A 23,120-nucleotide genomic window follows, 5' to 3' on the forward strand; every position below is an offset into this window, starting at 1 on the left:
AAAACAGCAATAGAAAAAACAAGCAAGTAAAGGGAAGCAGAAAACAGCAATAGAAAAAACAAGCAAGTAAAGGGAAGCAGAAAACAGCAATAGAAAAACAAGCAAGTAAAGGGAAGAAGAAAACAGCAATAGAAAAAACAAGCAAGTAAAGGGAAGCAGAAAACAGCAATAGAAAAAAAGCAAGTAAAGGGAAGCAGAAAACAGCAATAGAAAAAACAAGCAGGTAAAGAGAAATAAAAAAGCTCTTTAATAAAATTCAGCAGATTTGTGATTATCTTGAAAACGTAACCAATCCCTAAAAAATTAAATTAAATTAAATCAAAAATTAAATAAAATAATTAATAATTATTTATTAATTATTATTATTATTATATATCTATAAGTTTAAACCACTCATTTATTATTTCGCCGGCACTGTGAACTCTTGGAATGAACAGTTACTATGTTTTCAGTTGGGCGCTCTGAAAATACATAGCCACCGCCTAGTGTTGTATCTGAAGAATCTTTCGTTTCAGTCAAATTTGTTAATTAGGAAAATATAAAATAAAGAGTAGAAATCAAACACTTTAAACTGAACTTTTCTAATATTCAGATTTCATCCGGATTAACATGCAACTTCCTGTGAAACACACATCTGGATGTGATAGATAAGGATCATAGGAAACTGCTAGGTAAAAGCTACCGTTCTTCAATTTGGGGGGAGGGGGAGGGAAATATCATTTGAGACTGGTGCAAATAAGAAGTGAAACAAAGCTGTAATAGTTTTAATACTATTTTTTTTTCAATAATTTTAAAAATATGATTTTTAAAACATTTTGATACCAATTTTTCAAATATAGTTCCAGACGATTACAAAATGTTTGCATATTTTGTAACAAATAAGACCATTATTATTACCAACACAGAAAATAGTACTTCTCAGGAATTGCCTGAAGATGGCAGTATTTTAGTAGCCGAAACATAAGTAAAATCATTACTTAATAATTATTATGTAACTATAATTACAAGTTATAAATTCATATTTAGACTTAGGTGATCGTTTCGGCTGCTAACAATGACAATAATAAATGATAACCAATCGCTACTACATTAATGTAAGTGCTTGATAATGTAGTAAACAAATTACAATTAAACTCCACTGTTTTTTCTCAACTTCTTAGCTTCTTATTTAAAATTTCTATACTCCAATACTAAAGAATGTATGAATAATAACATATTAATCGTGTGTAACTCTAACTGGAAAATAACTTAATGATATATATATACAGACTGCGAAGGACGTTCACCAGAAACGTGGTTTCTTTTCCATTTATACGTTGAATACGTGTAAATTGCAGCTGGAGATTTTCTCCTGTACCATTCATATACCATACTTCATACTGTTTGTCGGGTATAACAACTACATTTGAGAAGTACAGATGGCGGTCGAGTTCTTGTTCATCTCTCATATACAGTCTTGGCCAAAATGTTTGCATATTTTGTAACAAATACGATCATTGTAGAATTATATAAGGACTTTTCTCTACGTTAAAATACTTATATTTGCGGGCTTTCGGACCTCTTACCGGATCCTTCATCGGGCAACAAGGTACTTAGCGATACAAATTCCACAGTTTAACGAATTTTTATTGCTCAGTACATTGTTGCCCCATGAAGTCTCCTGGGTCCGAAAAATCGTAAATAAATATATTTTAACGTAGAGAAAAGTCCGTGTTTTATTCTACATATTAATTTACCTACATTATGGGTTTTAAACAACAAATAAGATCATTATTATTAAAATGGAATACGAATACGCTTAACGCTGTCAAAGTGAGAAATGCGTGTTATATTAAACATCTACATATGTAGTTTGTATAATGAGATCTCACGAACGATTTATGAGAACAGCTAAACAATTTTATCAGACACCTGTAGAAAGATGTGTAATTCAGCATTTCACCTATCACAAAAAAACCTTATCAAAACATATATAATGACAAAATATAACATCAAATTTATTATAAATAGCGTCTGTAACCTTATATCAGTTCATATTAAATATTCAGTACATGGTTGGTCCTCTTCGTTTTCTAATAACCTCCACAAGCGACATGGCATGTTGTCGATGAGGTTATTGATATAATCCACCATGATTTAATCCCAGCTTGTCACTAGAAGACGCTGCAACACAGCTATAGTAGCTGGTTTAGGGTCATGGTTAGAATTTGCAGCTCAGTTCTGCCCATCAGTTCTCAATGGGATTACAATCTAGAGACTTTGCTGGCCATGGCAATCTTGTAACGTCCTTCTGGGCAGTGCATTGTCATCCTGGAACACAAAGCTACTGCCAAACCTTGCTCTATCATATGGCAAAAATATCGTCTTCACGTGATGCTACTAGGAGGCGCCATTGATGTTTCCCTGTAGGATATGAAGAGCAGTTTTTCCACTATGATGAATAGCTGCCCAAACATTTATTGTACCACCTCCTGTGGGAAAGACAGTTTTCTTTCATCTGTTCTCCAGGCAAACGACGAACACGAATACTACTGTCACCAGTGTCCTAACTGTAAGTTAGCATGCTGTCTTGCCAAAGTAACATGGTGCCGGCGGTGATTTCGGGTTAATATCGGTTTGCAGATAGTCCTTCTTGCAAAATAATATTATTTGGTTAGTCTCCTATTCACTGAATACCATGGAGTGAATGTGTTAATGCCATTCCTGTCGTAAGGTGTTGCAAGACTTCTTTTGACCTTGACGTGTTAACCAAATCAAAACGCTGTCATCTCGGGCACGTCTACCAGTAGACGTTCTTGAAACAACGTTTCCTGTAGTCCGATAACGTTTCAGGATTCTAGATACAATACACTTGGGGTACCCTGATGTTCTGGCAATATCCGTTTGCTTCATACCCTTTCTGGACATTCGAACAATTTGATGTCCTATAATTTCTAGCACGTGACAAGGAATGACTCTACACCAAATACAGAGAAATTATCTGAACAAAGCGTTGATCTGTTTCGAAAATTATACCAAAAAGCACACCATTTTATACAAAACAGGTGTGTATGTGTGTTTGACGAACAGTTGCTCAAAACAACTTATATAGACCAGAATAACAACTCGTACATGTTGGACCGATCATATGCAACTTTCTCTGTTACTACTCGGGCATTTACTCAATAACTACTCTATGCATTTAGACAATAACATCAATATAGAACAGTATGCAAACATTTTGGTCAAGACTGTAGTTTATCATGATAGTACCTACATTCCAAATCTTACAACCTTAAGCATTTTTATTCCATGGAAACCTTTACCAAAATCCTTCCTATTGGCAGAACTTCAGGTCTGTTTTAAACGTACTGGGTGGTGATTTTCTTTTTCACTTGAGTTGGGTGTGGCTTGCGGTTAGCGTGCCGAGACTGTAAATCTGAGGGTGAAGACTGTATTTAACGCACTACCTCATAGTGTCGATATCTCATGAACTTCCGAATTTAGTATGCATGACAGTATGTCACAGCACCAATTGTACTTACACATTTCATATGAAACTTATTGAAGATATATTTTTAAAACCCCACGAATAAAAGCAAACGAGAATATTTTACAATATTTCAACCACATTATATCTGCCATATTCAGTGTCGACGAGGCCTTTCACCTAATACCAGGGCTCTCATGCAATGAATCATAAGTAAAGTACAATTCTTACCAATCTTATTTAAGTCATTTACAACTCAGATATTTTGTGATAAGAATTAATAACACAATATTACCTATAATATTTTTTATAACTTATAACTTTATTACTCATTGTTGTCATGCTTAATAGTTTATACGATCAATCACTTAAGCCTAATTATGAATTAACTACCAATTTTATATTACTAAGTTAGTAATGAGTTGCTAATAATAACTGAAATTAATTAATCAACAATTTGATTTAGGTGATTGTATGGGCTACTAACCATGATAATGGTACACGTCCGATCACCACAATTTTACCGCAAGTACTTTTATTACTCAAAATTCAAACAAAAGAATCGCAGTATGTAAGAAATTGGAACAATTTATTTTAAAAATGTTCAACTATTTAACTGTATATTATTGAATTACTCCTATCCTAAAGGGGGGGGAGAGAAACAAATGTTTAGAAACTTGTGAAACGTTAATAATTCAAATACAAGCTTTCCAAATCATCAGTTCTGCTAGTTAACCTGATATCAACTATAGCAACCGAATATTATAAAACGTTTTGAACAATTTGATTTTGAATGAAAAAATGTACTAATTTTCCATTTTAAGTAAAGAATTCTGCAAAGAACTCCTTCCATAATGGATTAAGATCTATCTATCTTTTCGTCTATCTAATTTCACCTATAATAAGCACTGAAAATATAGCACTCACGTGCGTTGGTTTACACCATTATTTTTTACAGTGTTCAACACTCGATAACTCAACAACATCCGCTTCAGATCAAAAATGTCCCACTAGAATGCCTGGTGGTGAAAACTATCGATAACACCTACTTAGTTTTAAATATGTATTCAAATACTGAGGAAGACACTAGATAGTGTCGAAACGTATGAGGGGCGTTTTTATAAAGAAAAGTATGAAGTGGTCAGTGTCGAAACGTATGGTGGGCGTTTTTTATATATATAAAAAAGTATGAAGGTACCGAGGGAGAAACTGGTCAGTGTCGAAACGTATGGCGGGCGTTATATATATATATACATATATAAAGGTATGAAGTTTATATATATATATATAAAGGTATGAAGTTACTGACTTTTAGCTTATGACTATATAAACTTTATTTATCTGCTGTTTCAATAAAATCTCTAGTACGATGTAAATTACTTACATGTATTTGGATTTTTAATGAATGTCACTTGGCATTATTATTTCAAACAATTTCATTTTGAAACATGGTGCTGATAGTTTTTATAACTGCAAGGAGGATTTTGAACTCGTATCAGCATCCAGACATTAAAATACTAGTATTAAATATATACTTATTTTTCATTTTAATTTAAATAATGCTTCTTGTAATGAGTTATTTTGATAATAATATTTTCTAACGCGATTAAAAATGCACAAAAGAACAACAACGACAACTAAGCTAAAGAAGATCAGACACAAAAACAGACTTTCTTAACGTTAAAGATTGAAAATGCAATTATGTTCTCTCTTTGTTCTTTTCACTCAGCTACTTCACGAAAATTCAGTCACTTGTAATAATTCTGTATGTACTCAGAGAATTCCGTGTTTGTGAAAATGGTAAGTACTCATTAAAGTGTTATTCGCACAAACACTTACGGTGTTTGTTAGTTCGACATATTCGACACGTAATACAAACCTTCTGTTGTTTCGAGTTATTGATTTTTTTTACTTTTCGTTACTTAAATGTAACACTGTGTATCTAACTGATTCATTACATCAATCTATGTTTTCTAAGTCCATAAAATATTACTCTAGATGGAGTGAAGACAGAAATTTGTTGTAAATTTGACATATCATAGATGATAACAGAAAAGCTTCGAGAGAGAGTAGTGGGATACCGACGAGAGCTCATGCGTCGTTTATCATATGGTTTATGTTTTATTGTTATACTAAGTAACTGATATCTATAATAACAACAGGAAAGTGTGAAGTAAGCAACTTTAAACGTTTATGTAAATATCTGTAATACACTATGTATTTTTAAGCACTTTTATTTACGCTAATATCTTAAAGTTTATATATATCTCTCGATTATGAAATAAGCCTATTGGAAGTATTGAAAAGTGTAAGTTAGTATATTATCAAAGATGGAAATTAGAACACTGTAATATTAATGTGTAACTGTTATCAGTAAAAGGGAAGTAACTGTATACATACATACTTTTTATAATTTCAGTGATTACGGGACGGTTGGATTCCTTACATACGTATTATGGCTGCGTGTATTTGCCTAACTTAGAGTATCAACTGCAGATTTTCACGTATAATTGATTTCCCTATGGAGGTTGAAGAAGGAGAGAGACTAATGATAATGAAATTTGGTGAGGGGGTCTGTGTACTCAGTCCGCAATACGTTGTAATACACGTAGATTCATTTCTTGATGGAATCAACTATAGGAAGTTGAGTATTTAAAAAATATTATTATTTCCTTTGAAATGTAATAAGAAAAATTAAAGGAGATTAAAAAGAGGTATACCGTTAAGGCTTCGCCTTTCTCAAACTTTAACAAAAATAACGAGAGTTGCTTAACAAGGGAAGCTGTATACATATAATGAAAAATGTGTACACTATACTCTTACTCTTACTTAATATATATATATATATATAAACTGTAAAATATTCCGGTAAAGATATATGCAGTTAACCATTATTTTTCAATGTTAAAATCCGTATTTTAAAGTATGGTTAAAAATCAAAATAACATGAAAAATACTATAATACATATACATCTTTAATTTTATTGAAATTATCCCGAAGTTTTTTATATGTCTAGAACCATTTTTCAAAACATGGTTTCACTGAATTCAATTAGTTTAAGGTTCTAAACCTATTTTAACGGTAAATTGTCTGGCAGCTGTTAGATTAATAGGGAAGGTTTTTAGAGTGTATTAATGTACTGTCAATTTAACTGTTTCAGTAGTCAATCACCAATTACATAAAAATTAAAATTAACGAATAATTTTGCATAAAACACATATTAAGAGCAAACTAGAATTAACTTTACCATCGGTTCATGAAGATAATATGTGACACAAGAACCACTATGTCTTTACAGCTCATTGGTTGATGGAGGTAACAGGTGACACAGGGGGAACCAGTACGACTGTACAACTCAATGGTTGATGGATGTAACATGTGACAAAGTCTGAGTTGAAACTAAGTCTATATATAAGAACAAGAGTCTATATTTGCCGGGACAAAGGCCTTAACCAACTAAACAATAGTACATCTAGGTTGTCCATTCATAGTACGGTAAATACACTATATCTATTACTCTTGCTTGAACTGTGTTATTAGACTTCCAGCTAACAACATGCGTTTATTGAGGAGAGGGGAAACACTATTTAAATTACTGCTTTTACAATGTCCTAATCATCTTTATTAACCCCATTAAAATCTACAAGTTTAAAGTTTCTCTTAGATTTATAATTTTAGTGCAGTGCAAATATAAAATCAAAAGAGCCATATCTTAAAACATAATGTATTAAATTTACACCACTGCTGTTTCAATAAATTACCTAAGACAAATCGTCATCTTAAATTTTGCTCCTGGAAGAGTTAAAACTACTTTAAATTATCAGTGTTTAGGATTTCAATCGTTCTTTGAATTTCAGATAGTTATTAGAGAAAAATTAACTTTGACAAAAGCAAATATATGTTACACGTGGATATTAGTTAACTATTTACAATTAGTTGGCTATGCTTAAATTTGCAAACAAATTTCCCAACAGAACATTTAAAATGCGAAACACAAAATAACCTTTTTATTTCTCATACCTTCTCATTAAATCACAATGTCATCTACAGGATATCTTATAATAACACACCAGCAAGATTCTGGTTCAGTAGAGTTTCTATCATAAAAGATAAATTCTTGATGAAATATGTAGATAAAAACCAAACAAACGTATCTGTTATTTATTACATTTACATTTAAATTCAAACAAAAATATTGAAACACTTCAGTAAGTTAATAGAACGAACTGGGAGACAACAATTAGAGTTAAGAAAATGAAGTAGTATTTCATTTGCATAAATCTTGTTGTAATAATCGTTTAAAAACGCTGAGAACAGAAAATATAATAATAAATGATGTTTATAATGAGCTGATATTTGCTGAAATTATCTAGTTGTTTCTTTTGAATAAATGAATCTTGGCTAGTCTGATAAGTTTTGAATGACAACACACTTTAACCAGTTGAACTTTCTAGACTCTTGTCAAATCTAAAATTTTTATTTTTATTTTTTACAAGCTAAACTTCTTGGATGGTTGTCATATCTAAAGTTTGTATTCTTATTTGTACAAGCTGAACATTCTGGATGGTCGTCAACTCTAAAGTTTCTGTTCCTAGATCTTACAAGCTGGACATTCTGGATGGTCGTCAATTATAGAGGCTATAATTAGTTTTTACAAGCTGAATTTTCTGGATGGTTGTTAAATCCAAAGTTTCTATTCTTGTTTTTTAATGAACAATAGTTCTTGATGAGATATTTATGACTCACAGGTATGCGACACGCTAACACAATTTCTCTCTCTCTCTTTTTTCTGTGTGTCTTTCGAAGAATCTAAGACCGAAATAGAACCCTTTCAGTCACGTGTTATGCTTGGCTAGAGACAGGAAAGGAAAACGCTAATTTAAAAGTTATGTAAAAACTAAGTTGTCTCGTACAACAGTGGTGAAATTTCATCGCATAAATGGAACCCATGTGTGACGCTAGCCATGGTCCCTCGTTTACAAACACTTCAGGTCTTAAATAACTTCATTATTTCAGAATAAAAACAAAGTAGCTGTGAAGACTCGTGAGAGCTAAGTGGAGGCGGAGAACTTCACACAAATAGAAGTACACAGTGTTTTGTATTCCTGGGCACTGTTTGTGTACTAACGCTTTTATTCTATCATTGCTTCCAGAAATGTACAATAAAGTGTGAATTATATTATTGGGTATAACCCTTCTGGTGGAACTTTGGTTCGGTGGTAGTAATCAACCAAGAGGAAAAGCTATAAACTATATAAATGAGAAATACTTGTACTGTAACCATTTGTTTAACGACTGTTTCCACGCATATAGAATATACTGGTGTGATAACGTTTTTGTTCATAGTTGGTTCCAATAGAACAAACTGTTTGTTCGATTATCGGGAACTGCATCGATTTATCGTTTTTTTGTTGTTGTTCCATGTTTTCTTTTCCTTTTTCCTTAGCGTAGAGTTATACAATGAGCTACCTGCGTTGTGTCGAATGAGGTGGATCGAGCCCAGAAATCTAGCGTTAAAAGCTCCAGAACTTACCACTGACCTATTGGTGAGCAGTTCCTTAGATAGTAGTGCTTTTGCTTAGTGATAGTTTCCAGAAAAGTAAAATAATCTGCAAATTTCGTTTCCAAACTTTATAAATGTATTAACGTTTTTATTTAATGATAGTTTTTGAAAAGTAGAATAAATTGCAAATTCCAACCCCAAACTTTACTAATGTAGTAATGCTTTTGTTTAGTGATACTTTCTAAAAAAGTAGAATAAATTCAAACTCCAGCCCCAAATATTACTAATGTAGTAATGCTTTTGTTTAGTTATAGTTACCACAAAAGCGGAATAATATGTGAATTATATCCACAGTCGTTACTAATGTGATAAAACTTGTTCATTGATAGGTTCTAGAAATGTAGAACTAAATTCAAATTACAGCCTCAAACTTTACTAATGTTACAATGCTTTTGTTTAGCGATAGTTTCTTAAAAGTAGAATATACTGCAAATTTCAACACTAACATTTACTAATGTAGTAACGCTTTTGTTTAGGGATAGTCTGCGCGATAACTGTTTATAAAATTGAATATAAGTTCTTTACCTGAGAATGCAGAGACACTTTTGTTAGTCACGAATTCAAATAAGGTAAGAAATATGGAATTATTTTCTCGAAAGGTGTCTGCGTTTTTCAGTGTTAGTTTCTATGCAGGTAAAATACCGTGCTTTTTTCTGTTTTTTTATAGATCGATAAAACCTATACTTTGCTAGATTGGAAAGTAAAGTGGAGTACTGAATAGGTAGAAACTTTGCTCGAATGGGTACTTCCAGCCCAATCACGCTACCGGAAGTAAACGTTCTACTACACAAAGTTTGCATGTTTTCAACCAAGACGCACGAAGCCCTAGCTGCAATAACCTTTTATAAACAAGTCGAAAATTCGTTCGAAGACAATAGGCTAATGTGTTTTACGTCCCTAGCTCAGTCCCTAAAATGAATTCGCCAGGTGAGATTTAAACTATTCAACGTGTTATTACCAGCTTACCATAATGGTGACGCATTGTCATCCGAACAGCTTTAACTCAAGAACCTAAAACATTTCGAAATGGGGATCATATTAATGTGTATTGTCTAATAGCTTTGGACCTTTGCTGAAAAAGCGACATCTTCGCTTGTGGGGATTTCTAGGTTTCCAAAGAAAAAATAAAACACGATAAGTAACTCATTATTTAGAAAGTTTTTCGTAATTTACAGACAAACGTTTAATTACATGAAGAGTATTTAGAAATCATTAGAAACAGTCGTATTAATTTTATAATTTATGCATAAAATTCGGAAGTGTGTAAGAGTTAGAGAAAATTCATGTAATGTTAACGTCATGAAAATATATCATACAAAACAACTGGCCAGAATTAAAACATATTTTTTATCATCTGAAATTGAACGAGATAGCATTCGATAATACTAGCGTATCAATTTTTCTTCTCTTGCTGTTGTTCTATGGAAAGAAAACTATTTTTTGTACGACTGAACTGTTGATAACACAAAATTATTAATATATTTTGACTGATAGGTCAGAATGACAGTAATTTAAAAAGGAAGGTATAAACTACTCAAATAGTCCTGTACAACAAATTAATTGAGTATATTAAATTTCATAAATCGTAATTACCAGCTGACCTGCCATTGGTCCAAGAATGAACAGATTAATAATACTTGCAGGGACATTATATAAGTCCAAGAATGAATTGATTAATAACAGTTTCAAGGACATTATATGAGTCCAAGATTGAATTGATTAATAACAGTTTCAAGAGCATTATATAAGTCCAAGAATGAATTGATTAATAACAGTTTCAAGAGCATTATATGAGTCCAAGATTGAATTGATTAATAACAGTTTCAAGAGCATTATATGAGTCCAAGATTGAATTGATTAATAACAGTTTCAAGGACATTATATCAGTCCAATATTGAACTGATTAACAACAGTTTCAAGGGCATTATATGAGTCCAAGATGAATTGATTAATAACAGTTTCAAGAGCATTATATGAGTCCAAGATTGAATTGATTAATAACAGTTTCAAGAGCATTATATGAGTCCAAGATTGAATTGAGTAACAACAGTTTCAAGGACATTATATCAGTCCAATATTGAACTGATTAACAACAGTTTCAAGGGCATTATATGAGTCCAGGATTGGACTGATTAATAACATTTTCAAGAGTATTATATGAGTCCAATCTTGGACTGATTAATAACAGTTTTAAGAGCATTATATGAGGCCAAGATTGGACTGATTAATAACAGTTTTAAGAGCATTATATAAGTCTAAGATTGGACTGATTAATAACAGTTTCAAGAGCATTATAGGAGTCCAAGATTCAAATGTCTTTGTAATAATTCAATATGCATCAGATAAATCTAAGGTTAAATATGATCTTATAATAATCTAATAACATTAGATAAGTCTGAGATTAACCTGATCTTATGATAGGTTCATAGTATTAAGTAAATCTAAAGTTAACCCGGCCTTATGATAAACTCATAGCATTAAATAAGTCTAAGATTAGCTTTACCTTATGATATTCTCGTGGCATTAGATAAGTCTATCGATTAACCTGGCCTTATGGCTGTCTCGTGGTACTAGATAATAAGTCTAACATTAACCTGACCTTATGATAGTCTCACGGCATTAATTAAGTATGGAATTAACCTTACCTCATATTATTGTCTTGCCTGCGGCATGCTGTTGTGTCTTTCAGTAAGACACTTTATTCTAATGGATTACTTTGACCTAGTGGGTACCAGCGGGTAGCCGAGTACTTACCTGCGATTGGCTAGTAGTTCGTCCAGTGGGAATATGTTACCATTCTAATCCACTTTTGCAACAGAAGCCGGAGTCAAGTACTCTTCTTATGTGACTGTGGAAGACGCGATAAGGATTAAGTTGCTTACTTACTAAGAGTTCGTAATGAAAAGCCTAGTTTGAGAAAACAAAAATAACCCCTCAAAAGCTCATTGTTAAGTCTATAGGCTATAATGCTAAACACCGGGTTTTGATACCTGTGGTGGACACAGCACAGATAACCTATTGTGTAGCTTTCAGCTTAACAGCAAACAACAACAACAACAAAACACATTAGAATAAAATGAAAGCATCTTTAGGTTTAATCAACATCCATATTTTTAGATTTCTTCTTCTGACATACCATTCTCGTTTTCATATACCATAACCTGTTGACTTCTAAGTGGGGAGAAATCATCATACCAAGAATAATTAAGCATTTTAATGATACAGTAATAAATTCAATGCAATTTGGAAGGTTATAAATTTAAAAAGATACGTTATAAGCATACTGTTTATAAAGACTTTTAAATTTTAAATGCATTATTGCTCCCCCCCTCCCCTTGGTAGCTTATTAGTAATACTGAGAGCTTATGGCGTTAAAATCTGGGTTTCCATACCTTTGATTGACACATTGCAGATAGGCCACTGTACAATTTTGTTCATAACAGTGAAAAAACAAATATATCATTTAAAGAAAAATAATTAATATAATAAGTGAGTTGAAACCTGTATTGAAAGACCAGTTAATATAATAAGTGAGTTAAAACCTGTATTGAAAGACCAGTTAATATAATAAATGAGTTGAAACCTGTATTGAAAGACCAGTTAATTAAGGAAAAGAAATTTATTACGACGTTTCAAGCAAGACTTCTCCATCTCTGCAATGTGACTAAGTGCACTTACATATGATCAAACCATGTTTTTTTTTTTGTTTTCTCCGCTGAACTTTTTTTGTGATGCAAATCAGTATGATGAACAAATGGTTATGCCTTTCTTTGTTTCCATCGCGAGATTGCGAAGTTCCAAGTGGTGTCATTATTTGAAAAAAAGCACGCTGTTCTCCCTCGCTAAGGTCATACGATACGAAAAGTGTTAGCTCTGCTTTTAGGTTACTTCGTTTGCTTTTATGCGAGTTGTATCAGCGATCCGATAATGTAATAAAAAACATTTCAAATGTCGCTGTTGAAAGAAAGGGTTTAAGCTTTAAGAAGAGTTCACCAAACCTACATTATTACAACACAGCGCTTCTCAGCCACTCATAACATTTACTACTAAACCAACACTACCACGAAGTAGTAGTAAATAACCACTAAACCAAAATTATCACATAACTTTTATCACTAACTCAACAAAACCAGAAGTTAACAACACCTACTCACTGGTAAAGTTATCACTAAACCAATATTATCATAAGGTAGCAGCACAGGACCACTCATACGTTTTACCATTAAATAAAAAATACCACGAGATCACAGTGCGTAAGAACTACTACTCTTACGTTTAATCAACATTATCATTTGACGATAGCCCTAGTCACTGGTATGTCTTATCAATACAATAACAATGCCACAAGATGGCGTCTTGTATTTATTTGAACGTAAAGATGTTTGAGAACAGAAGGTAGAACAGCACTGGAGGCTGTAAATGATTTTTATATATGTATATCATTTACACACTCTCTTTCTTTATCCTAAAAGTTCAGCTTGATTTTCAATTTCAGTTCAAATATTTTTACTTAAGATAATTATTTAAATGACCGGTATACATTTTACATTACGTGAAATGTATGTACGTGTATAAATTATGCATGCACGTAAAAACAGTTTTGTTCAGCTAACTGTAGAGGAATGACAAAGGAAGAAAGCCAGTGTTTCAATTTATTAAGCACTAACTGAACACCCCCCCAGTGGCACAGCAGCATGTCTGCGGACTTACAACGCTAGAAACCGGGTTTCGATACCCGTGGTGGGCAGAGAACAGATAGTCCATTGTGAAGCTTTGTGCTTAACGTCAAATAAACAAACAAACTAACTAACTGAACATAAACAAGGAAATGAACTTCATCGAATTGTTAGTTTGTGTGTGGAAGCTTCCTGATGGACAGGATATGCATTTCCTCATATTACAGCTTATCTGAGTTCGTATATATCGGAATGTTGTTCTGTTCCTTTTAAAGGAGGGTTACCAGGAGTTCACTACTTTTTCAGTCGGGTGTTATATTTTTATCATGGGTTTCGGGGAACTTGCTTTCAGTTATTGGTGTAGCTTTCATCTGCTAGTTTGAACCACGAGTGAATAGCTTTTATTCCCCTCATCAAGTTATCTCTGAAGGATATTATCCAACATTTATCAATAAAATGTCGTTGATGACGAAAGATCTACCTGCATCTTTAGCGAACTGTTGTCCAAGCTGTAACTATAGTCACAAGAGTAATTAATTAAGAATTTTGATTGGTTGCATTATGGGGATTTAGAAAGGGGGATTGTTTTTACAAAATAAAATACATACTAGAAAAATGGCACACAAATAAATAGTTGAAAACTATTTGAATACATATCAACATTTCACAAATGCTTATTCAGAGTATCGTGTACGATACACGGAAACGAATTTGGAGCCTCACCATGCCGTTAGAGTCTATGTCGCTAGGTCCGGTAATGCTCTATCTGACAATTATGCATTTCAACAAAAACTGACAGCTTAATTTCTATTGCAAAAATCTTCATCGTTAGACTCCTATGTCTAAAGCACACCACTCCTCCCTGCAAGACTCCCACAATCCATCTAATTTATGAGGACAACGGTTTTAAAGACCCGTTTCAACACATAGAAATTCAAAGGCACTGCCTCTAGCTATTTGGCCGGTATGTATTCTGTGGAATAGAGGATTACCAATTTAATGTTTCAGCTTATGCGGTCAGTAAAGATTGGACAGGTATGTCATGGAAGCAACTTGTTTCACACAACTTGTGCCGATATTTTTTTCTTATCTTTGTATTCGTTGAGTTTCACCTGTTAAAAGTTGTGAATATGCTTACCACGACTAGGGTGCAAGTTATTGTATGTCTGTTATCTATTTTTGGAGGGTCCTGGTGCTCTAAGTTGATACAATTTTACAATGTCATTAATTACAAGTCACCTAAAAGTCACTTGAAACAGTCACCTAAAATAAATTCCTCTCGTGTTCCACTAGTTATCACATATCACCCAAAAACCTACCCCGGATACTGAAAAAGCACTTTTACCTCCTTCAACTTAATGATAGACTAAAAACTATTTTTACAGAAGTTCCTGTTGCTTCTTTTAGGAAAAAAAAAAGACTTTGAAATCCCAATTAGTGCATGCCAAAATTAACTTTAATGCAACACCTGGTGGAAGTTATCCCTGCAATGGCAAACGTTGTCAAACCTGTAAGTTCATGCAGCAGACTAACAATTCCTCTGATAAATACAACCGAAGACAGTTCAAAATCAATAAACCCATAACCTGCACTACAAAAACGCCATTTACTTAATCCAGTGCTAAAAATGCAACTTTCAGTATATAGTCCAAACTAAAACAACTATACGGGAGCGGTTTAATAACCATAAATCTTCAATAAAAACGAACAAAGAACTTCCGATTGCAGAACATCTTAACATGTCTGACCACTCTCTTGACGACATGATACTGGCAAATATAGAGACAAATTTTACATCAAACAGAAACAGGGAAATTAAAGAAGCTTACTGGATAGCACTGTTAAATACTGTAACGCCGAATGGCATCAATCTCGATCCTGGGATTCTTGCCTATCGAGCGTCTCTACAAAAATTCCGAATAACTTGTAATTAAGTTTGTGAAGTTTTATTATTATTATTATTATTCACATTTTTTTTTCATGCTTCTATTTCTCTGCATTATCATTATTTCAGTTATCGATTTACATTATTATTTTCTCAAGCTCTCATCTTCCTATGTATTTTATTTTTATCTATCAGTCAAAAGTTTCATACATAATGAAAATTGATAACATGTTTTTTGGTTTTTTTTTCTTCCGGGAGACTAACTACTTGAGTTGGGATTGGCTGGTCACCGGATTTAACTCAACTCGGATTTTCGGTTTACATGACGTCACACGTCCTACTATATATTGCATTGCACAGGCTAAAGGTCACCCTTTGTTCTCCTGAAGAAGAATAGTCAACTATTCAAAAGCGCTAGAGTTTTGGGTCTTATTTTAAGTTTATTACACTTTATATGTGATCTTTTGTGCTAACTATTTTATCGAGATTAAATACAAGTGATATTCCCGTCTTGGAAATTATAAATCTCCATCTGAACACATTTGGGTTATCCGAATGTACGAATATTTTGCATCGGAAGGGATGCAATTTCCTTCCTAAAAACTATCATTTGCATCGGAAGGGATGCAATTTCCTTCCTAAAAACTATCAATTTTTGGTCACTTATGCTGCCTGTAAAACGCCAAGCAATGTCAAAACATAGTTTATATCGGCTGTTGTGTCACGTTATTTGCTAATTTGCATATTCAAAATCGTTTTAATATAAAGTAATCAACTCTCTCTCTCTCTCCATTTCTTTTTCGAAATCTATCATCTTCACTTCTCTCACAAGCTATGAAACATTACTGTTCTAATTGCAGTCCTCAACTGATCGAAAAGTTGTTTCAGTATGAGTAATTATGCTTCGTAAATTGTAGAACGAATGTCTCGCGTATTAGCTACATGGTAGAAAATTATATCAGTCTGAATATGAGCTCCGTGTTTCGGTAATCTAATCTAGGTCTAATGAAAACCACCCTTGAATCGTTTTAAACAAACAAATGAAAACAACAAAAACACCATATCACGGGTATGTAAAGTTCTATCATATCTTACGTATCTCTGAATTTCTTGTAATGCAAGTTTACTAAAACAAATAAACGAATGGCAAGTATTTCAGATTTAGTTATTTCTGGTTACGAAAGAGAATATTTTCCTAAAATATCAAAGAGGTGAAAATTCTTAAAACTAATATTTCTCCATTGACTTTGGGCATGTTTGAAGTACAGTATATAATGCTTTATGGAACTTAGATCTGTCTATAAGTGGAAAAGTAAAGAATCAACACAACTAAAATCCTTGAAACCAAAGAAATTATTAAAAAGTATCATACCCTAACACGCTTGATCTCTGTAGACGTTTTGCGCTCAGCACAACTTTCTTAGTTGTTTTTTTTAATTAGGGCATTTAGTTACTAGCTTCTTCTGCCAGGTGGGGTTAGTGATTAGATAGACCAAGGTGCGTCACATAACCGGGAGGTTGTTTCTAGCACATACTCTATTGGAGGTGATCGAATAATCTGTGTAGACATTCATGATAGGCTAGGCTGGCAGGCTTTAGACAAAACGAGTCGAATCAGGAGCCTAGTAACCACGGCGGAACTCTATTATCAAGATGAAGAACGTTAAGGTGGCTTACAGTGTCTGCAACGTATCAAACAGCACGGGTGGTGGTATGAGGCGCAGCGGTTGCTGGCTCGATGTTTCAAGGCAGGTCGTACCGGTAAACAAGACCAGTGCAACTGGAAGAAAGACTGTATGGAATGATAGGAGTGAAAGCGGGGGCCGTTTCGTCGAGATTCTTCAAGGTCTTTTTAGAAGAATCGGTTATACGTGCTCATCTTTTCAACCAAGAATGTTGTTGAGAAATTTTCTTAACTTCTATGATCTGCTACTGTATGTCATGGTGGGAATGGTGGCGATGCTGTGTTATCTGAACTCTCTGAATGGAGATTTGATACACGATGACATTGTAGCTATTACAACAAATCCAGACGTTCTGGGTCATACTTCATTACGTGAGTTGTTTCTCAATGACTTCTGGGGGAAACCCATGGCAGACCCATTAAGTCATAAGTCCTATAGACCTCTGACAGTACTCACATTTAGGTAAGGATTATTAGTGACATAGTTTACATTGTAAACGTTCTTTAGAGCATTGTAAAAACTTACACTTACTAAAATTGATAACTAACAGAATAAGTCAACACATTAGAAATATTGTAATATATTAAATTTCTGAAATACTTTATTATTATCATTTTTGATTCGACCAATTGTTCTATTGTTAAATATTTTATCAAATACTAAGATGTAGGTTTTTATAATAATGTAGTATTGTATGAATTGACTTACTGCAATGTTATAATTTATTAGTTTATTCTGTTTAATATAACTTATTAGAAGCTAGATGTTTATTATAATAATGAAATTATTTTTTGTACATATTGACTGGCTGTAATATCATAGTTATTAGCTTACTCTAATTAATGTAGTTTTAGTATAAATTGACTTACTGTAACATTATTGTTATTAGCTTACTCCAATTAATGTAGTTTTAGTATAAATTGACTTACTGTAACATTATTGTTATTAGCTTACTATAATTAATGTAGTTTTAAGTATAAATTGACTTACTGTAACATTATTGTTATTAGCTTACTATAATTAATGTAGTTTTAGTATAAATTGACTTACTGTAATATTATAGTTATTAGCTTACTCTAATTAATGTAGTTTTAGTATAAATTGACTTGCTGTAACATTATTGTTATTAGCTTACTCTAATTAGTGTAGTTTTCTAGAAACTAGATGCCTATTATAATATTGCAATTATTATGTAAATCACACCCTTTATGGGAATTTATGCCAAATGCAAATCGAAACATTTGCACTGAAAGGAACAAAGTTTATTGTATATTGTTTTTTCCGTTTTTAAGTCGTAACTTTATTTTCTAAAATGTTTTCTGATTCTGTAAATTTAATTACCTGATACAAGACTTTTAAAAAATTCATTCAACTAAAGCCTCAAGCTAGAATTTTTCGTTCGCCATGAATATTTAGCATTACAAACGAAAAAAAAAACGTAACATACGCTAATAAATAAAAGAAATGAAGTTTTGAATGAATAAACGAACAAAAAATAATAATAAGGATTTTGCCGAGAATGTAAAGAATGTTCAGTTAAATCAACTTTAAAAGATATGGAACGTGTGAAACAGAGTTGAATGGATTTATTGTAATTAAAGTTATTAAAATAGTTTTGTAATACGTTAAAGACCTTATAAAATACTGAAAACTCAATTTGTAAAAAGTAAAGGAACTTGTAAGATAGTGTAAACTCAATTTGTAAAAAGTGAAGGAACTTGTAAGATAGTGTAATCTCTATTTTTAATAAATCAAAGAGCTTATAAAATAGTGTAAACAATCTATAATGAATCAACAAGCTTGTAAAACAAGGCTCTCCAGTTTTGTACTAATACCTTACCAAAATAATAGATACAGGCAACTAGAACTGGTTAACACCTACCCTGTAATAATAAACACAGGCAACTAGAAGTGGTTAACACCATGCCCTGTAATAATATACACATACAAGTAGAAGTGGTTAACACCTTACCCTGTAATAATAAACACAGGCAACTAGAAGTGGTTTACACCTTACCCTGTAATAATAAACACAGACAGCTAGAAGTGTTTAACGTCTTACCCTGTAATAATAAACACAGGCAACTAGTAGTGTTTAACACCTTATGTAATAATATACACATACAAATAGAAGTGATTAATAAACACAGGCAACTAGCAGTGATTAACATCTTACCCTGTAATAATAAACACAGACAGCTAGAAGTGTTTAACGTCTTACCCTGTAATAATAAACACAGGCAACTAGTAGTGTTTAACACCTTATGTAATAATATACACATACAACTAGAAGTGTTTAACGTCTTACCCTGTAATAATATACACATACAACTAGAAGTGTTTAACGTCTTACCCTGTAATAATAAACACAGACAACTAGTAGTGTTTAACATCTTACCCTTTAATAATAAACACAGACAGCTAGAAGTGTTTAACGTCTTACCCTGTAATAATAAACACAGGCAAGTAGTAGTGTTTAACACATTACCCTGTAGTATTCATATTTTTCTCTCAGATATCCTGGGTAGGTTATTTAAGAAAGGAGTTTTATAAGAACCAATAGATGTTATAAAAAGTTCAGTACGTTATAATAAAACGATTTTGGAGCCTCATCCAGTCGTTACAGTTTACGTTGCCAGTCCGGTTGTGCTCTGTCTGAAGCTTATGCATCTTGCTAATAAACCCGCAGCGTAGTTTCCACTATTTCCTGGTAGCTATTTCAGCGTACAAAGTCTATGGTTTCCCAGCGCCTAGTTCAACAATCCGAACGCACAGAAATCAATAGGCGACTTGACCGGTATGTCTTAGTATGGAATAACATAAATAACGGTTTTGTTTTTCAACTGTTAAAGGTATACGACGTAGTTATGGAAGTAGGTTGAATACAAGTGACTGGTGTTACTTTTCCAGACTAAGATCCTACTTGATTGTTTTGCGTACTGTTGCCTGCAACACGCGGATGGATTTTGCCATTGACCTTTGTGTTCATAGATTATCATTCGTTACATGACACTGCAATTTGCTTACCACGGCTGGAGTACGACTTCTTTAAAGTCTCTTCCTGGATGGTCCTGTTTTCCCCAATTTCATCCATATTTTTTTGTTTTTCAAAGCCATTAAACACAAGGTATGCCCTATTCTAAATCTCCGATCTGAACACATCTTTATGATCTGAGCTTATGAATATTTTGCGTCGGAAAGGGATGTTACACACCTTTCTTAAAAGCGATAAAATTTCGGTAGCACCACACTATTTATGTACCGTCAAACAATGTCAAAATGTAGTTCTGATACATTCCGTTCCATTGCTGTGGTTGTCACGCGATTTGATGATTTGCATATTCAAAACTGTTTTAATATAACTTACTCAACTCTCTGTATACCTTGTATTAACACCTTAGCCAAGGTTCTAGATTTCAATTCAGAGTTATTGTAAATACCAAGTATTAATAGACTTTCTATACAAACCTGTGAAGAATTTGTACTAGTTGTCCAATCGTTAGTCTGCTTACTACAGATATTGCGTGTTATGTACATTTCTGAACAACAGATTGATATTTCTGAAATAAAGAAACATCCATATGTGGAACAGTTTAGAAAACGAAAAGAAAATACAACTATTGATCGTATTGTTTGTTTTTGAAGTTTTTGTTTGCATGATTCTGACTGTTAGAAAACGTACCATTACATGACTCGCTGGTTTATAAGGGAAACTGATCCATATTGCATATTTCTTCTCATACTCTGAAGCTTTAAAACAAAAACGCAATTATATTCATAAGAATTACGTCTTTATTTATATATTATTATTGTCAGTTTGAGTATTCAAGAATCCGTTAGTGTTCACTAATACTGCAAGTGTTTGTGTTTCAACAACAACTGAATAGGAGAACAATAGTCAACTTTCAGTAATTCTCCAGGATATGTCAAAGAACTTGTGCAAATAGTGTAAACACAGTTTGTAGTAAGTCAAATAACTTGTAAAATAGGGTAAATTCAGTTTGTAATATGTCAAAAAACTTGTAAAAATAGTGTAAACACAGTTTGTAATAAGTCAAAGAACTTGTGTAACACATTTTGTATTATTTCTGGTTTGTTTGTTTAAGCGCAAAGCTAAACATTGGACCATCTATGCTAAGCCCACCATTGGTAGCGAACTCCGATTTCTAGAGCTATTATCCTTCAAACTTACCTCTGAGCCACTGGGTTGTTCGAAAGCAACACCTTTTGAACAAAAGGTTTGATGTTTATACTGAACACGGATTTCGAAGTTCTGCCAATATATTGTAATACGTGTTGCTAAATAAAGTCATATTTATGTTAAGAAATAAGGCTGTTTTCAAAAATACATAATCCTCGAACTAAGTTTTGAATGCGAAATTAGAGAACGAGAACTTATTTACACGTACTTAACAATATCTGAAACTTGAAATCAGGATTGAAAAACTAAGTACCATAAACCTGTTCAGTAAATATAAGAATTTCGATTTTTCAAATCATGATTGGAAAGCCAAGTGGTTCTGCTCTGTAAACCTAATAGCGTCATCATTCTAAACGCAGAATTGGAGATCCAGTTGTCAGACATGGACTATTTGGTCTTATAGCAGAGTCCTCATTTGAAAGACAATATTAGAGGGCGAACTGTCAGAACCCTGTTCTTTGCGCATAAAAGTACATTCCCGCCAAAGAAAGAGATCAGTAAGATGTAGAAGGGTACATACTATTTAACAAGGTTTCAATAGAATGGAAAATGTATTATTGCCCCTTTTGTTTTCCTTCTATCCTATACTTAGTAATTGGATTAAGGGCTTCCTTATAGTCCCTATGAAAAGAGGATCAACATACAAAGTTGCTAACTTGACAAGTTGCTCGATGGGATCATCTGCCAAAGCAGCAGCATTACTAGCAGAGTTTTACAGCATTCTCATTCTTTTTCTGCCAACTATCATCCACTGTCTACAACCTACTGATGGCACGTGTGTCAGAACAAAAAGATGTCACTGATTTTATTGTATAAGTTGAATATCGTGTTCTACGAACGCAGAAAAATATATGTAACTAAAACTGGCAAATAACAATAACGTAATAGATACTGAACATAAAAACACTCGCTTAATGTTAGCTAGATATGTAAAACTTGTCAGTAACTGACAATGAATACACTCATTTAACGTTATTTTACCATGTAAGAATCGATAGTTTCTTGACTTAGAAACTCTCACTTAAATGTGTAACAATTAACAGTAACTGGAAAAGGTGTTACCTGTTAAATGTTACTTTCGCATGTAACAACCAGTGGTTGCTAGAGTTAAAAATGTTAGCTGGGTGTGTAAAACTTGTCAGTAACTGAAGTTTTGAATACCAGTTGAACCTTAGTTGAGTGTTTTGCAACCAATATCAATAGAGTTAAGAAATACCGTCTAGTAAGACATATAACAGTGTACAGAAGGAAACAATCTTTAAGCCTTATGGAGTATGTAGCATTTGATAACTATATACAAACAGCTATGTACGAGCTGAAAGTTACTGTATTTTAGACTATCCATTATTGTTCAGCTTCTACAGTTGTCAGTTTAATATGTAACAACAAAGGCTTAATATGTAAGTATGTATACACATATGTAATACAAGCTCTGTACGTACAGATAATACAAAATTTTTGCTTTGTTTAATCTACCTTTATATCAAATTTTTTTTATAATTAGTTTTCTTCTTTATATTAGGTCGTCAAGAAATTAATGTCGCTTTTTTAGATGAAAAAAAAAATCCGAACAACTTATATGTCAAAACAAAACATTTATTAAATGAAATAGTGTCCATTCTTATCAATGATGCTTTTCC

General features: G+C 32.8%; 1 protein-coding gene across 1 annotated transcript in view; it reads left to right on the forward strand.

Moving 5' to 3' along the window:
• Positions 1-17,217: 17,217 nt before the first annotated feature.
• Positions 17,218-23,120, forward strand: part of LOC106460724 (transmembrane and TPR repeat-containing protein 1-like) — a 74,817-nt gene continuing 68,914 nt past the window's right edge. The window contains exon 1 of the mRNA XM_022387501.1: positions 17,218-17,741. Coding sequence (XP_022243209.1) covers positions 17,248-17,741 — 494 coding nt within the window. The 5' untranslated portion in view covers positions 17,218-17,247. The remainder of the gene's footprint in view (positions 17,742-23,120) is intronic.

Source organism: Limulus polyphemus, unplaced genomic scaffold (genome assembly GCF_000517525.1).
Source record: "Limulus polyphemus unplaced genomic scaffold, Limulus_polyphemus-2.1.2 Scaffold823, whole genome shotgun sequence".
NCBI classification, from domain to species: domain Eukaryota; kingdom Metazoa; phylum Arthropoda; class Merostomata; order Xiphosura; family Limulidae; genus Limulus; species Limulus polyphemus.